At 37.8% G+C, this 18,589-nt stretch overlaps 2 protein-coding genes across 2 annotated transcripts; one reads left to right on the top strand and one right to left on the bottom strand.

Annotated features, from left to right (window-relative positions):
- The first annotated feature begins 2,694 nt into the window (after positions 1-2,694).
- LOC132974336 (cytochrome b5) lies at positions 2,695-8,005 on the top strand. The gene is made up of 5 exons (XM_061038329.1): positions 2,695-3,177; positions 4,541-4,669; positions 5,704-5,730; positions 5,839-5,870; positions 6,586-8,005. The coding sequence occupies exons 1-5, from the start codon at positions 2,974-2,976 to the stop codon at positions 6,677-6,679; spliced, it is 486 nt and encodes a 161-aa protein (XP_060894312.1). The 5' UTR covers positions 2,695-2,973; the 3' UTR covers positions 6,680-8,005.
- A 2,939-nt stretch (positions 8,006-10,944) lies between these two features.
- Positions 10,945-14,672, bottom strand: zgc:162592 (uncharacterized protein LOC561993 homolog). Its single transcript, XM_061038313.1, has 2 exons — positions 13,706-14,672; positions 10,945-12,390 (listed from the first exon to the last, which is right to left on the bottom strand). The coding sequence occupies exons 1-2, from the start codon at positions 14,499-14,501 to the stop codon at positions 12,095-12,097; spliced, it is 1,092 nt and encodes a 363-aa protein (XP_060894296.1). The 5' UTR covers positions 14,502-14,672; the 3' UTR covers positions 10,945-12,094.
- Between the last annotated feature and the right edge of the window lie 3,917 nt (positions 14,673-18,589).

The raw sequence follows: 18,589 nt of genomic DNA, 5'->3' as shown, positions 1-18,589 counted from the left end.
TATTTTTATTTATCTTATCTAATCTATTCTGTTTAATGTGTATTTTGTATTTTGAGCTTACTTGTCTGTGCTGCTGCAACGCCCGAATTTCCCCTCTGGGGATCAATAAAGTACTATCCTATCCTAAAATGATGCCATTGCTATTCATTGTGCATTGTGTGAATAGGCTACATAAAGACGCCTATCAGCGACAGAGCCACATCAGTATTTGGTTATTATTATACACACATTGATATGTAAATTGATAATTTTGCCTTAAATTAATTGAAATTGTATGTATTAGTTCAGTTAAAATACAAAAACACTTATGTGCTTGGGGCAAATGTTTTTATTGGATCAATTTTAAAGAAAGCAAGCACTTTATTTATTTAATAGCATCAATATTACTATTCTGCTTTTGAAAAGGGAAGTGAATAAATTCCTGCCACAAAACACCACAAATCACTTCTTCATACCATCATATTCAGTCAAGGGGATTCAGCCTTCATCAAAGGAACAGATGTTTTTGATTATCAGCTTTATTGTGTCTTATCAAGTCATTGTTTTCTTAAACTTCAATTGTAAAATCAAACTTGTATAAGTGATCATGTTGTTACAGTTATTTAAATGTGTCTGTCAACAAGATGATTGGTGTGTGCCTGCTCTTCTTGAACTGAGCATTTGTAGGCAATCTGCTTCCTCTTGACTGAATTGTTCACCTGGCTGTAATCATTTGTGTCAATCGTCTTGTTAAGACAGTAATACCAATTTTTTGATTTTCTTTGTAGGATGACAGACAGAAGGAGAATGAGAAGGTAAAAAAATAACATAATTGAAAGGGGAGAAAAAAGACAATTCCCTTTTTTTGTTGCTAAATTGTGAAATATCTCTTTTTAATAATTTGTCCTTTTTTATTTTAAAGGACGCACCTGACACAAATTCAGGAGAGTCCTGGTAAGTGCATAAACTGTGTGCCAATCTTACTGTTTACAGCTTTAACTTCTGGTTGATAACAGAGCTGGGACCATATGCCTTTGTGGCTTTGATCACGATTCTTGGTTGCCGATTCGATTCATATTGCGAGTCTAAAGTATTGCAGTACGACAAGTATTGTGATTTGATTCAATTGGGGCTAAACGCTATCGGCTAGCAGGGTTAACTTTTATCAACGATCACCAGATCAGATCGGAATCAGAAATACTGTCCCATTCTTGTTAGACCACTTTGAGCCCCCGCAGCCTTCACTAAGGTGATGTCAGTTTAGTCCAGAAGGGCTCAGAGTTTAGGGAGGAAATCCAGATTCAGCCAATGTGTGCGTTGAGCGCTCCTTTACACTTTTGGAAGCTCTTAGCTTCTGTTGTTTTAAAGTTTAAAACAGATATGAAGTCACAAGGATCAACCCTAGGGGAACAAATAGATATTTGAATCGTCTAATTACTAATTTTGCCCATGCAAATATAAAAATGTAATTAAAAAGACGTTTTGTACAGGTTTAGGTAGTATTATCTTTTTATTTATCAGTGTTGTTATTCGTAACTTAACAAACATAAAAAAAATTGAGCCACATGGGTTATAAAAGCCTCATTATCTTTTTCTCATTATTTTACTGTTTACTGTCTGTTTGACTGCTGTGGCACCAAACCTTTATGTCTTTAATTCATTTCCTCAGCACTTCCTGGACCACATGGTTGATACCAGCTGTCATTGCAACCGTTGTTGGAATCGTGTATCGCTACTACATTTTGGAACACAAATCCTCCTGAGTGCTGACATCGTGTTTTCATTATTTTTTTTGTTTCATCTGGAGGCCTTGAAATGTTTGACCAAAACCTCCCGACACTGAAGGCACAGAGTTAGGAGGGAGTGCATCTTCTGCAATGAGAAACGGAGGGGAGCAGTTTGATAGAGTACTATTGTTCTTGTCCGTCTACATAAGTGCACCAAATAGACAGTCGGACAGAGACTTTATTAAATTGTCTGCCTTCAGTTTCTATTCGTGTTTTCATGTCAATGTTCTTTCACTTAAACCTTTATATGTATTTGACCCGGTTCGGTTTTTGTGCATTCATAACTTGTTTGCCTCCTTAGAGACAGTTAGGTTTTATATCTTGGTATGCATAGATAATTATTATACAGATACAAAGATAGACACAATGGACATATCCAAGGGGATTTCAGAATGCAAATTGGTCATAAAATCAAGGTAATAGTATACATTACTATGTATTTTTTATGCAGAATTACATTACAGCTACTTTTTATAAAGCACGAACCGTTACTACTGCCTCATTCTCAATACATTATTCCCTGCACTCCTCACACACTTCCTGTGTTAAACAATGCTTGATTACATTGATCTATTTGTTGTGAATGCATAATTATTCTAATGATGCAATTGCTGTGTCATGTCTGTGTAGTCCTTTTTGAAAAAAGTGGTGAATTATATTGTACGAGTAATTATTTAAGGTAGACGATTTCCATTTTCTACAGTTAAGTCATCAAAGTAGTTAAAATTCTCAAAAACGGATCAGTAGACCCGCATATATCGGTCAAGTTGCCTCAGAAGAAGTGAAAAAAAAAATCATATGCGCATTCACAGCGCACACTTAACAACCTTTGCACGTTTCCTTGTCTCGTGATCATCAAGTGGTCGAGTCGGATTGGTCCCCACTATGAAAGACGCCGTTTCATTGGTCGGTAAAGTATCCTGCCTGTCATTGGTCAACTCCACATGTCTGCTGATGTGCCGGTTTGGGGTGTTTTTTGATTTCGTAACTAACATTGTTTTGCATCTGTAGGGTAACATTGTTGTGTATGTTAGTTAGAGCGACTCTACCGGGACACAAGGTGCTATTCAGGCCAGCTAACTTAAATTTAACCGGTGGCAAACGCATCTCGACGAAGCTACAGCGTTACATTTGCCTTACCTGGCTAACCGGAGCTAACGTCAGCTAGCTGCTCAGCACCACTCATTACGTTATTCACATTAGTGTTATGATGGGCGAGGAAATCAACGATAACCTTATAAATACAGACTGCGAAACTGCTAATACTACCGGTGTTGAAGAAATACCCGAAACTGTAGAAGGTGGCGTCAAATATTACACATCAGAAGATATAAGAGTACATAATATTAGCAGTGACACATGGCTCATAATCCACGATAAAGTATATGACGTCACAAGTTTCATTGAAGAGGTAAGAAATGTCTACTACAGGAACTACTTTGTGTTAATGTGTGGCTACCTAATGTCTGAAAACACAAACGCTACTTCCTGGAATTGAAAAATGTTAATGTTGACGTGTCATGTCTGCAGAAAATGTATTAATTATTGCAACATTTAAAATGGCTTAGTATGAAGCTGCGTTAAACAAGGCAAATCAAACTCCTACCAACATTAATATCCTGCTAAGTTAAGTTGTGGTCCACCATTTTCATAATGTGTCTTTTGCTTAATATCCATAATAGCAACATAATCGTCGATCCACGGTAGCTGATATGATTGCAGCAACAAATTGTTAATGTGAAGAAATGTTTTCCAGGAATCTTATCTCACTGGAGTTTGTGACACTTCACCTACCTGATACAGCTGTAAGATAAGGATAAGCAGCAGTGTAAATGAATGACGTGGTCGAGAGAAATACTACGTAGCTAGAGCTAATGGGGTACTCAAGCCAGATAAGTGTAAGTTAAGTTCTCTATATTAACCTTTTGCTTTGTACTGAAGGAGTACTCATGAGGCAAAACGACCGCGTGTAAATGTTACAATGTTACAATTCACTTAGCAGACATCAGAGAGTAAGTACAACATTAAGCCATTCATACATTCATTCATGTATGGGGGAGCAATGCAGGGTTAAGTGTCTTGCCCAAGGAACCCTTGACCTTCTGGTTGAGAGGCGACGACTCTACCAATTGAGCGACAGCCGCCCCACTGTGGTGTAGTGTTGTAAAAGTTCTAATCTGGTATCAGAAATGTGTTGCTGAAGCTACTTTTTGTGGGCGACTTTATTTACTTTAATTTACTTTTAAAAAAAAAATAGTGTTGTACTACGTACTGTATGTGTGCATTGCGATTGAGCATTGCATAACTTTTATTGTCCAACAAGGGGAAATTTGTTTTGCTGCAGGAGCACACAGAAAGACAATAAACTCAAGGACAACATCAACAGTAAAAGAAAACCTAGTTAAATCGGACAAAGATAAGGAAGATTATTATCGTTTTTTTATTTGGCTTAAAAAAGTCACCATTTGCAAATTAACTTGTAACTTAATGGACATTTGTAGTGTTTAAAAAGTAAAATATGTTGGTCTTAAAACTTTGGTGTTTATATATAAATTAGCCTTAGATGGAAATTCACTACAGTAAACAAACTCTAAATCCCATAAATACAATACTTAGGTTGATGTACTTTCCACATCTAAAGGTCCATTTGGTGTAATTCCAAAGTAAGTCTGTGCTCTCCAGTGTAGCGCCGTTGTTAGTTGTGTAATTTTCAATGTGTTGTGCAACTAAGTAACATGTTGTTCAAAAATCTTTAACCCAATCTATGATTTCAGCATCCTGGAGGGGAGGAGGTTTTGTTGGAGCAGGCGGGTGCAGACGCCACAGAGAGCTTTGAGGATGTGGGTCACTCCACAGATGCCAGGGAGATGCTTGAGCAGTACTACATTGGGGAGCTTCACATGGTAAGATACAGCCTCCATTAGCTTTTAAAGACCTGATATGAAACTTTAGACAAATCATTATTTAAACTTAAACCAAAGCAATCAGGTTCAATCCATTAAACTGAGCCACATGTTTGCTGCACACATGCAGGTTGTGTTACACTACTTCCATTCCTTCTTAGCAAGTAAACACTTAATGTGGAAACAAAAAAATACAACCTTCAGATGATGCAGAATTCATTGGATTACTGCATAATGCTGAAAACTTTTTATCATCAGCTGCATTCTCTGTATTTTTACACCAATAATAAGGGTGATTGACAATGTTGGTTTTGTCAGCCATACGTTGTGTCAAAAAGCCATTTGAAAGGAATCTCCTCTTCTTGAATAGTTTAAATCATACAGTTGACAACAGCGAGATAAACATTTGTTATGTACATATATAGGCACATGTTATTTGGTTGGGAGTAAACACACAGGGTTTGCCTCCTTCATCAAACAGAAAACAATAACAGAGCGTGAGATAAGATGAACGAGAGATGCTAATTCACAGAAAGATTAAACAGTGTTAATTGTGAATCAATAGTTTTTAAAGGAATAGCATAGTAGGGACGTATTGGGGAAAATATAATTCTCTAGATTTGTTCAGAACCAGCCTTCACGTGTTTTTTGATTTAGTTTGGTTTGACTTGATAGCTGCTTTGAATTGCTGCCACAAAACACCACAAATTACTTCTTCATACCATCATATTCAGTCAAGGGGATTCAGCCTTCATCAAAGGAACAAATGTTTTTGATTATCAGCTTTATTGTGTCTTATCAAGTCATTGTTTTCTTAAACTTCAATTGTAAAATCAAACTTGTATAAGTGATCATGTTGTTACAGTTATTTAAATGTGTCTGTCAACAAGATGATTGGTGTGTGCCTGCTCTTCTTGAACTGAGCATTTGTAGGCAATCTGCTTCCTCTTGACTGAATTGTTCACCTGGCTGTAATCATTTGTGTCAATCGTCTTGTTAAGACAGTAATACCAATTTTTTGATTTTCTTTGTAGGATGACAGACAGAAGGAGAATGAGAAGGTAAAAAAAATAACATAATTGAAAGGGGAGAAAAAAGACAATTCCCTTTTTTTGTTGCTAAATTGTGAAATATCTCTTTTTAATAATTTGTCCTTTTTTATTTTAAAGGACGCACCTGACACAAATTCAGGAGAGTCCTGGTAAGTGCATAAACTGTGTGCCAATCTTACTGTTTACAGCTTTAACTTCTGGTTGATAACAGAGCTGGGACCATATGCCTTTGTAGCTTTGATCACGATTCTTGGTTGCCGATTCGATTTATATTGCGAGTCTAAAGTATTGTAGTACGACAAGTATTGTGATTTGATTCAATTGGGGCTAAACGCTAGCGGCTAGCAGGGTTAACTTTTATCAACGATCACCAGATCAGATCGGAATCAGAAATGCTGTCCCATTCTTGTTAGACCACTTTGAGCCCCCGCAGCCTTCACTAAGGTGATGTCAGTTTAGTCCAGAAGGGCTCAGAGTTTAGGGAGGAAATCCAGATTCAGCCAATGTGTGCGTTGAGCGCTCCTTTACACTTTTGGAAGCTCTTAGCTTCTGTTGTTTTAAAGTTTAAAACAGATATGAAGTCACAAGGATCAACCCTAGGGGAACAAATAGATATTTGAATTGTCTAATTACTAATTTTGCCCATGCAAATATAAAAATGTAATTAAAAAGACGTTTTGTACAGGTTTAGGTAGTATTATCTTTTTATTTATCAGTGTTATTATTCGTAACTTAACAAACATAAAAAAAATTGAGCCACATGGGTTATAAAAGCCTCATTATCTTTTTCTCATTATCTTACTGTTTACTGTCTGTTTGACTGCTGTGGCACCAAACCTTTATGTCTTTAATTCATTTCCTCAGCACTTCCTGGACCACATGGTTGATACCAGCTGTCATTGCAACCGTTGTTGGAATCGTGTATCGCTACTACATTTTGGAACACAAATCCTCCTGAGTGCTGACATCGTGTTTTCATTATTTTTTTTTGTTTCATCTGGAGGCCTTGAAATGTTTGACCAAAACCTCCCGACACTGAAGGCACAGAGTTAGGAGGGAGTGCATCTTCTGCAATGAGAAACGGAGGGGAGCAGTTTGATAGAGTACTATTGTTCTTGTCCGTCTACATAAGTGCACCAAATAGACAGTCGGACAGAGACTTTATTAAATTGTCTGCCTTCAGTTTCTATTCGTGTTTTCATGTCAATGTTCTTTCACTTAAACCTTTATATGCATTTGACCCGGTTCGGTTTTTGTGCATTCATAACTCGTTTGCCTCCTTAGAGACAATTAGGTTTTATATCTTGGTATGCATAGATAATTATTATACAGATACAAAGATAGACACAATGGACATATCCAAGGGGATTTCAGAATGCAAATTGGTCATAAAATCAAGGTAATAGTATTTTTTATGCAGAATTACATTACAGCTACTTTTTATAAAGCACGAACCGTTACTACTGCCTCATTCTCAATACATTATTCCCTGCACTCCTCACACACTTCCTGTGTTAAACAATGCTTGATTACATTGATCTATTTGTTGTGAATGCATAATTATTCTAATGATGCAATTGCTGTGTCATGTCTGTGTAGTCCTTTTTGAAAAAAGTGGTGAATTATATTGTACGAGTAATTATTTAAGGTAGACGATTTCCATTTTCTACAGTTAAGTCATCAAAGTAGTTAAAATTCTCAAACGGATCAGTAGAACATGAATTGATGTACTATGTAACCATAAAATATTTCTTAATCCTGATCTAACAAGAAACTGAATGACTGAGTGAATACCCTTAAGAAGTCTAACATGTTATGTCATTGTTCTATTGTAACATTTATTTGTTCTTCACTATGCCAATTGTTATTTAAGTGATTCTTTTTGACAACTTTGATTCATTGTAATGCATCTTAATGTTTTGGGTGAATGGTACTGGCCACTGTCTCTTGAGGGTTTGAATATTGAATGAGGTCCGTCTTTTGTTATCAGAGCCATAGTTGGTCACTAAACGTATTTAACAACCTTGTAAAACCAGTCATCCTGCAAGATTGAAGCATTGTGCTTCATATGATTCAAAAATCATTATACAACTACAAAGACATACAATTTGAAGTCTGTTTACCACCTGTAGGTTTAGTTTTTCTCAGTATAACTTGCTGTTATTTTTACATACGACTACAATATTTCTTGCCGGTTTCATCATTGGATTGGTTTACTGTTTGCATTTTTAACTGCTTTTTCCTGTCATTAAAAGTCTAAATAAAATGTATCTTTCAAAAAACACGTTGACAATATTCGGTTTACTGTGTTAAAAAAAAAACTATGATAAATATTATTGAGATTCATCTATTTGTTGATGTGTGAAGATGATCATTTCTAATATGTTGCATCGTGCTGTACATTTGGCAATTATCACCGTTTCAGGAAGTTTACTTGCTTAAACAAAAATGAGGGTTATGTTGGGAACAAGGTCCAAAACATGAAGAAGATTGGTTGTTCAGCAAACCCAGCCTATACCTTTTATTCAACACCTTGTAGCAGACAGGGTGCTTGATTTCAGTTACGCTACACCTAAAAAGGAAGTCTGGAACACTCAGGTATTGGCCCCCATTTGTGATCCCCCTGACACACACATTGTTACAGGAAACATGTCAGTCCATTTGTAAGCATTTACACCGGGCAAACAGATTGTATTGTATTCTCATACTCTTGTACTCATACATAAAAAAAGAATGTGCTATGATGATTTATCGTATGCTTTAAAGGTCTACAAAGAGGTAATGCACTTACATTTTGTATCTCTTGTACTTATAAGCTATTTGTTTTTCTTAGGTAACCGTTCCGAGTGATAGCAGCACAAAGTGAATAACACTCGAGCCCGGCATACGCCTGCTTCACTCAGATACTTCACCTGTGCAGAGGAGCAGTAAGCAGTGATTGAAATTAAAGCCTTTCCATCTGCAAGCTTCACAAGAGTGTCCATGAGCAGCACGGCACACAAATCAAAAATCAACATGCATTGTTTCTTCCTTGTTAATCAGAAGGAACATATCAAGAGATGGGTGACCTCCTGTAACAGAAATATATGAATTATCTATTAAATAACAAAACATTTGATAATTTCATTAACAATCTCGCTTTACTAAGACGACAAAATACAACCAAGAAATATTGAATAACACAAAAAACTATGCAGTAATATGTTAAAAAAAAACAGCAATTTATTTTATCAAACACCACTACAATCTAACATTCATTCCTATGTTCTTCAATGTTTGCCATGCAATGCTTACTTTGAACACAGGTGGGCACTACAACATAAAGATTTCTTAATGTCACTTCATTTGGCTACAACTGGAAACATTTGAGGCTAAGGTGGAAAAAAACATATCTGGACTGTTTTCGCATCTGTGCCTTTCTCTGAAATGTACACCACAGATAGACTACTAATTTAAAAGCCTTTGATCTCATGCATGTTGTTTTCTGTAAAAATGATAACTGTTTTAGTTGTTTGTTGGAGCTCAGTTGTAGATAGTTTTTCACTTGCGCCAAAAAGATTTGTATGCAATGGTCATTTTACTGTGTACTTGTAGCAGCAGAATTCTTTTAGTGTTTCTGAATGAATGTGGGAGTTCATGAAGCCCTCACATAGACATTCTTCCCCATGACTGCATTGCCTGTCATTTCCACCAGCAGTGATCCTCAAGGAGAGCTGAGGCTGCTAATGCACATCTCTCGAGTGTCCTGGGAGACCGATGAGGCAGAAATCTCAAACTGTTGGAAAAACACTTATGGACAGGAAATCCACATGATCTCTGCAAAGTGCTTTTATTTAGTCGAGAGGGTCTCCTCTACATGGAAAAGAATATATGTACAATTTGTATTACTTGGGACAATGTAAACAAATATTTAAAAGGGTTTTATTTAGCACACAGGTTCTATGAGTGCAGACAGAGATTCACCTGCATTCAGAGAACCAGACTCAGAGTTTCTGTTTGCAGAGGGTATCCCAAAAGACTTTTGCAGCTTCGACAACTGCCTAAAAGGTTCACTAAAAACACTCACCTCCAACAGTTAAAAATATTTCAAACTCTCCATTCATCCTGAAGGACTTGAGCCCATGACAGGAATAGTCATGCAAGAAATAAAGTCAATTCCCCCACAATTCCAGCTAAGTCATGTTTGTGAGCCGAGTCAACTAAATTGCAATCTATATGCACATCAAATCACATCTAATTGTCTTTTATTATTTCAAACCTCAAGGCCATTTGTTTTCCTCACATGCTGAAATGAATAGCTGAACTGTTTATATTTCCTCCATGATCATGAATATGAACTCATCCACTATCTAGAGGCCAAAGCATCATGTTTTCATCTTATTTTCAATTTTTAAAAAAATGTTAACGTAACCTCTAACTCAATTTATCTAAACTGACTGATACAGAATATTCAATATAATCCAATTCAAATGATTCACCAAACCACACTATCAGATGATTAAAATAAACAATTCGAAAACATTACCAAGATCCATTTACAAGTTGAATATTTGTGCCAAGAATGATTCACTGTGATGCCTAACACTGAGGTTTATTTGCTTGATCACACAACTGCTGGTAGCCTTTTTAGCACCTGCACTGATAATTAACTGGTTTGACAACACATGCAACTTTGCAGATGTATAATGGACTGTGCCAGATATACAACCCTACAAAACCTGGGACTCTTCGGTCATTTTGTACCTCATCCCTGGGGGATTGCTCCCGCTGCTTCGTCGGTGGCATAAGTGTGTATGAATGAGGTTAGTTACTTCTGATGGTCACTTTACATAACAACCTCTGCCATCAGTGTGTGAATGGGTAGGTGTGACATGCAGTGTAAAAGCACTTTGAGTAGCCAGATGACTAGAAAAGCACACACTCAAGTCCATTTACCTTACTGTAGTTTTTTTCAGCAATTAACTCAATTTAAATCTTTCCCACAAACATACACATCCAGTAGCTTACTATAAAACTGCATGAATACTATAACCTGAGATTTAATATTAAATATGGTCATTACTAACCTGTTTATAACTCAGATCAATATGAAATGAGGAAATGTTGCTGCCCTCCAGTGTTTCTACATGTCTGTTTTGATCTTCATAAACTTGGATGAATACAGAACATAATGACTAATGAGTAAATGTTCTTGCAATGCAATATTTATACTAATGACACATGTTTCGACATGATACTTTATTTCATAGATATCCAGAAACCATTAAACACTTTTTCATCTTTTTTAAAAATGTGGCATTTAGAAACATAACAAAACATTTACATAATTAAGCTGGGACAGTTTTTCACATAAAGCCGTGACAGCTCTTGTGATGCCCAACACATAAAAGACATTTGACTTTTTTTTTTTGGCGGGCCGGCATTTGCCATAGTGTCACCAAGGAGCAACTCCAACTCTAAAATAAGTTGCATAAAATGTTTGATTCTGCATCATATCAGTTAGATCAACTTATTATCTCAAAATAAACAACCACAGCCACAGAAGTTAGCCAAGTCATCTCTTGCCAGCATAAATGCGATGACCTTTCTCCACTGTAGCTATTTAATTACTTTCCTCCTTGCATACTCTGAAATGCCGTGACTTAAAGGTTAACTTCTCCCAGCTGTTATATGCCAAGGTCTTTGACGCAGAGAACAAATTGAAGGCGAGGCTGATGTCCTCAATCCTTCAAAGTGCTTGTAATCAGATAGTAAGCTCACAAATGTCTCGTATGAACAGCAGTAAAAATATCAGTTTCTTGTTATGAACCAGTTGACTAACCTGAGACATTTAGGGTGAAATACGTTGACTAAGGCAACACATCTAAACGCACCAAGTTTAAACTATTAAAACACTGATTTTATAAATGTCTGCAGAATAAAGGCAAACATTTCTGGGGCACAGGCAAGGTTGATGGCTGACTATAAAACAACTAAAACAGTGGTTTAAGAAGCCGTCTTTGAAGTAAATCAAGTCCTGGCAAAGTTGTGTGCTAACGTAAAACAAAACAAAAATAGAATAAGTTATAAATTGAGCCCGTGTTGCAGTCAACTGAAAACTGATCAGTATGAAAATGGATAAAATAAAATAAAAGGAGAAATGTACAATAATCAATATAACTTAAATTATAATGATAAAGACTGTACAGTGGTTGTTTCAAATCTTGCCATCATAACCTCACTATGCATCAACCCATTCCTTCATTTCTTACCCTTGGTACCTTGTAGAGGGACATGCTGATATCTGGCTTTAGCTGACAGCCTGGGGGACAATAAAAGACCCCAGAGAGGTCACTGACCTCGTCCCTTACCCTGCCTGAAGGTGGTCTTTCTCCTAAGCTAAACTCAACAATGTGCAGGTGGATGATACACTGGAGGATCGCTCATGAACACTGTTGTTATTGTTGTGTATTCCTGACACGAACTGTGCGTTTGAAGAGCTGCAGCACCCAAAGGAGTTGGCCAGTTTGGGGCAAATGGACAGAGTCAGCTGTTGGAGGACAAGCCTGAATTTCCTACGGAAGCTTCGGTTTATCCAGAAGTAGAAGATGCAGTTGAGGAAACCATTGGATGTTGGCAGCCAGACCACCACAAATTCAATCCACTCTGGTACGCTGCTTCCTGATACTGCTGCAGGGCACAAAATATTACATCAGTTAACAGCAGCTTCTGAATAGAAAAAATGGTTGACCTTATGGTGACTTTTCTGAAAAAAGGTCTAGCTTTGGTTGCTTTTATATCATGTATACACTAAAAAATGGATTCATATATTATTTTAACCATAGATAAGCATATAATACCTTAATGGATGCATGGATACTAAAACATGAAAGTCACCTCTGGGATAGAAGCGCTCCCAAGAGAGCAATGATATAAAGCCATGGGCTTAACATTTATAGTCTGGATATAAAAGCCAGAAATTAACTGATAGATTTGGTGGAGTGGCAGAAACCACTTTACAGTGAGGCTCACTAGTGTTTGGACTGCAGCTCAGTTAAGACTGGCAGCTTCATTTTGTCAGGATTTCCAGCCATATCAGATGAATTACAGCCTTATTGAGAATAAAGTCTTCACTTCTAAAAATAATCAGCTGTGACACCATTTTCATTCTTGATTCCTCCAAGACAGCACACGCTTGGGGGAAAAGAGACAAAGTCAAAAAAGGTTTGAGTCATAAAACTGGCCTTGAATCTGTATATTCATGCCAAGAAGCACATAAATAACTGTGGCAGCTTTTTCTCTCAGCAACTCAAGGAGACGTTTGTATAAAAGGAAAAGCAATTAAAGGGTACATTTGTTAAACCACATTCATTAATATATGGTATTTAAGCACCTACTTTTGTTGAGAGGAGCCAGAATGTGCTAACTTTGTAGAATGATAACCATACAACCAAACAAGGTGTTGTGGGTATGCACAATGCATGTGAATGTTAGGTTTCTTTCAATGGGGATGCCATATTTTGTGGGAAAGCTTAAGTCATCCATCAATTGTTGTTATTTCAGTTATTGTTCTTATGTGTGCTTTACTGTTTGTTTTTATGCATCTATGTTGCTGCTAATCTTGTGTCTTCTGCTATTTTTATGTCTGTTGTTGCAGTTTTTATGTCTGTTTTACAGTGTTGTTGTATCATGTGTGTGTGTTATTTCCTAAAAGCCTAACCAGGGACAAGGAATGCAAATAAGCCCTGGCTAGAAGTCTTATATACATTGTATTGGTTGCACTTTAATTACACGTAACAATGTGTAAATGTATTGTAGATTTGACGAAGTTGTCATAAAGACAATAAGTGAAGAATAATCAAACAATAATAGTTTTTATATTAGAAAATAGGCTAGTTGTAAAATAATAGAATCAAATAAAGGATTCATTTATGGTAGGCCCTTCTTTTTTTTTATCTTAACCTGACAGCAGCCTGTTTAAATGTGTATTCCCACTCATGCTTACCATTGTAGATCATAGCTGCCATGCAGGGTGTCCAACAGGTGTAGTAGGCTGCCATAACAGGCACGAGAACCCTGGATGCCACATTGTGCCTGCTGCGACGCGCACTGTCATATTTGCGCAGTTTCAGTCTCTGTCTCTTGGCTGCGCACCACACTCTCAGGTTGGCGTATGTCATGATGATGGAGCAGGGGAAAAATATTAAACACAACAGGCTCAGGGAGTATCCAGCGTTTGTGGAGTAGGACGGATTGCAAACCAGTGAAGCAGTAGAAAAATGAACCTGGATAATGCCACCTGGGATTGAAACTGGCGACAGTAAAAACGGAGGGAAGCACCAGGCGAAGGCAATCAGGAGCAGTGCCCTTTTTCTGGTCATCAGAGAGGAGTACTGCAGCGGGTAAAACACTGCTATGTACCTCTCCAGGCTTATCGTGGCCAGTGTGTACATGCAGGTGGAGTACACGGTGGCATTGCAAAAGGCCACGACGTGACAAAGAGCATCCGGGCCCTCAGTGTAGTCCTTCAGCAGACTAACCCACAGATTCAACGGCATGACCAGCAGTCCAAATGCAGAGTCTGCAGCAGTGAGAGAGAGCAGAAAGTACCGAGAGTTTCTCGACCAACCAGCCACGGAGGAAGTGATAACCAAAAGCACCGCAATGTTTCCCACAGTGATCATCACGCCCAGAACGATGATAATGCTTACTTTGACATTCCGGTGAGTGAGCTCGTGCAGCCTCTGGGGGTCAACGCCTGAAAGATTGGAGTCGATAGGAGTTGAGTAGTTTGAATACATTTTTTCCTTCACAGAGCCATGGGTGAAACAAAAACTCACAGCACGTGGGGCGAAACTAGGTTGGAAGACATCTTAAGTGAGCAAAAAGTAGCCCATAGGCAGAGGTGTTGCGGCTCGGCTACATTAGACAGCAGAAGAGCAGCGTGCAGCCGGGTAGCCAAACAATAAGCAGCACACCTGATGCAATTAGTGTTGGGTGCTGACAGCCTACTTCCTATAGGCAGTTCCTTCAGTGATGTCAAAATAAAGTGTGTCAGTTTATGATTTTGTAAATTGTACACGTCTTATATTGTATGGTACATTTGCATTACACTTCTTAAAATATATCTAAATATATATTTTTTTCATAAATAGGTACTGATAATTTAGTGGCATTATGTTTCTAAATTAATGTCTTGCAAATCCAGGCAGATACATTTTCATTAGACTATGTGTATGTAAAGTTGGATTTGCACATTTTTGAGTTTGATCTGCAACTGATAAAAGATACAACAGTGCTTCAGATATATATTTTACAGCACAGCACACAGTTTAATCCAAAGCATGCATTTCATCAGTCAAAGTGAGCCAAGCAAGCAATTTATTACTTGGGTTATGCCATATGAGTAATATGAGTAAAAGTTAGACTAAAAATATCTGAAGATTATTCTATAAATTAGTATTTAGGTAGGCCCAAATTCCCAATGTTGGATGCACAATCATTAGCAGTATCAGTTTGCTCAATTATCCTGAACTGGATCCCACTCTCTTTCAGGAGGGAGAGAAACTTTATTGACACACTTCACTTGACATACATACGCACTTGACATATCAGTAGCAGCGTATTTGATTGGCTGCTGCCACTTGTAGATCCATTAACACAGAACAGAACCACATTTTTACAATTGAGATACCAGATGTTTCTATCTATATCAACAACAATATAGACTACTGAGTCAGATGTCTGACAGCAACAGGAATCAGTTCTATTCAGTGAGGTTTTATCTATTAGCACATTTTTTAGGGTGCTGGGTCAACCACACTTAAGTAATAGTTTGTAGAAGCCGACCTGTGTGATGTCTCTGTGGCTTTATTAATTACAATTAGCAAGACAGTTTCAGCATAACAAGGTTATCTCTCTAATTGGAATTTATTAAGTTGCAAGAAGGTTTGAGTGCAAAGTTTTGCACCTACAGTACACACTATTAAGAATGAAATGTTTCTATAAATTGTATATATAAGAGAAAAAGCATGGAAAGAAAAAAAGAAAAAATAATTGGCGCTTGTTTTGCTTTAGCTACAACTATTCTTCAAAGTTCTTGTAAGTAGTTTGAAGGATACACAAACGCCACTTTTGACTGTGTTCACACCCGATCTGTCACGCTTAAAGTCTTAGGATAGTTTGCCTTGGCAGGTTTCATCACCAACAACAACAATGAGTCAGTCAACAATTCATCACTTTTAGGGTCCCATAGAAGACATGTACACTCTGTCCTAGCCTCAGACGCCTGATACATCACAACCAATCACGGTCCAATTTCCTCGATCACACACCATCACTGTCAGCCTTTCCACCACCTCCTGTTCCAGTGACATGCTTAAGTGTTTTTGTCTGCACTGCTGAGTGGTAGCTGCCAAGTTCTTTTCTTAAATAATACCTGTGTGACACAAGGGCAAAGAAAAGGGTGGGAAAGATTGTCACTGACCTTTTTCACTCAGGTAACTATCTGTTTCAGGGTTATTCTCCTGTTTGACAGTCAGTCCATTACACAGAGCATATACCACACACACTTCCCATGCACAGGCACCCACCCCAGGGAGGCTAATACCACCTTTGATTTATTATATCCCTAGCAGACAATCAAACACTGTTACACAGCTTTTAATCTCATCCATTTTCATGAAGAAAAGGAGGATGTTATCTCTTAATGTTACTGTGAATTCCTCCCCATGACCTTGAAAAATAGCCTTTGTGGACATGATTTGGACATCACTTGAAATGTCCGTCATCAGAATGGGAAACAAATAGGTTTTACATCATGCAGAAACATTTAGATAAAAGACATTTGTAATATTTGTCTTGTAATATTCCAAACATGAATTACAACCTCTCCTTACAGAGTCCCACATTGCTTCAAAGCAATCAGTCCTCTATCTGTCAGAAGAATCCTCTGCTAATTATATGCATTTATAAATCAACATCAATGTAGCTGCTGTTATAGTGTGCCATGGGAGGACATGCTCTGATTAAAGCTATATAACACACAAATAGGGTAGCCTGTAAATATACATATACGGTATATGGCCCTGTGATACACAGCCTTTCTGCTCTGCTACCATGGCCGACTCTCCCAGAGGAGAACTGACAGCTATCTGCGTTTGATATATGTGTTTCTCTAAGTCCTAATGAGCGGATTCCTCTTTGTGATATTCAACATGAGACCTGGAGGAGGGGCTGGACTCAGGCTCTTGGGTTAATATTTTCAGCCGTCCTCCTCCTCCTCCTCCCCCTATCGCAGGTTCAGTCCATGTTCATTCCACAGTCAATTTCATGCTTCTTACCTGATTCTGTCTCTTTTTTTGAAAGGATGTGAAAGCACCAGACAGTTACAAATACAGAAAGACTTGGTAAATAGACGAGCTTGTATGGTGCTTTTTCTAGTCTCCTGACTACTCAAAGCGCTTTACATACAGCATGTTACATTCACCCATTCACACCAACATTCACACACATATTTGTGGTGTGATGATTCGCCATAATTACATTCATGCAGAGTGTGCGTTAGCCTAATTTAACAGGATGTTAACTACAGATTCATTGATTTCTTCCTGTCATACCAAGTTTTGCTCCATTCATCTGAAAATGATTAACTGATTGCCCTCATTGCACAACATGACTAAGGACCTAATTGACTCAAGACAATCAAAGTGGTATGATTACCACTATAAAGCAAATGTAGCAAAAAATTAGGGCATCTTTAAACAGTGATTTAATGCACATGATGAAAAAACAAGGAAGTGCACCATGTGCTGTTTTCTTCTCCTCTCTGTTCATTCATAAATCCAGCTTTTAGAGTATTTCTGTGTCACTAAAGTGTAATGGGATGTTTTTATGTGACAAAGAGAGGGTGTTTGTCTCTATGTTTGGTCTACATGTGTGGGCGTGCACACACACAAGCAGTACTTTCTCCAAGGTGCATGAGTAAATGCAGTTGATCCCATGTGGACATGAGTGAGAGAGAGGGGATGAATTTGTACATGCTTTCAATTGAATATCCTGTGAGTGGGCGGACTCCTCCATAGGCCACCTACTGCACAGCACTTCCTGATGTGGAGGAAGGTGGCCGTTTATTTGATCTGTCTGTGCATGTGTGCTTGTATGTGCGTGAGTGTTTGTGTGGGCATCAACGCTATCTAATTCTTGCTGTGTGGGTTGAAGAATGATGTTTGGAGAGATAGTATAGCAGAGCGGCTTGATGGGCGATTGTGTGAAAACTTGCTGTCTAACTTGACAGTATGTCTGACAGATAACAGGGCTTCAACAGCATAGACTAAACCCACCTGGCAGGTTGGAAGTTATTAAAGCGGTGTCTAAGATAAATCCTCTTTGTGCCAACACACCAATGTGAACACCCTGTGGACTGAAATATGGAAGACCGTCCCGTGCTTTGTGCAGAGATAAGTGCAAAAGCTGAATGGAGAAATTAAAACGATAGTAGACTGCCTATACAGGACCATGCATTGAAAATGAAAGAGAGAAGAAATATATATATGATTTATTATTCAGATTATACTGAATAACTCTATTCAAACAATATTAATATACATAATTCTCCTATCCCTGGACTGCATGCTTCAATCTACAAAAAATGACCCCAACAGGATTTTTCATTTTTTGTAGATAATGGACAAATTGTAGCCTATGGCTTCCCCTTTAGGTTTTCATTAACCCTTTAAAAGACAATTTATCAAAGGCTAGAGGGAATGTGCACGCCAGCTGTGGGAGTGTATTGATTACGTTCAGTCAATTTAAACAATCTTTTGTTAGGGCTTTGCAGAGAAACACACTTCTTTCCTAAATGTCGTTGACAGAAAGACAGCAATCTGGT

This window comes from Labrus mixtus, chromosome 1 (assembly GCF_963584025.1).
Source record: "Labrus mixtus chromosome 1, fLabMix1.1, whole genome shotgun sequence".
Lineage (NCBI taxonomy): Eukaryota > Metazoa > Chordata > Actinopteri > Labriformes > Labridae > Labrus > Labrus mixtus.
Note: the sequence above shows the minus strand (reverse complement) of the source record. Positions and strands in the feature narration are given on the sequence as shown.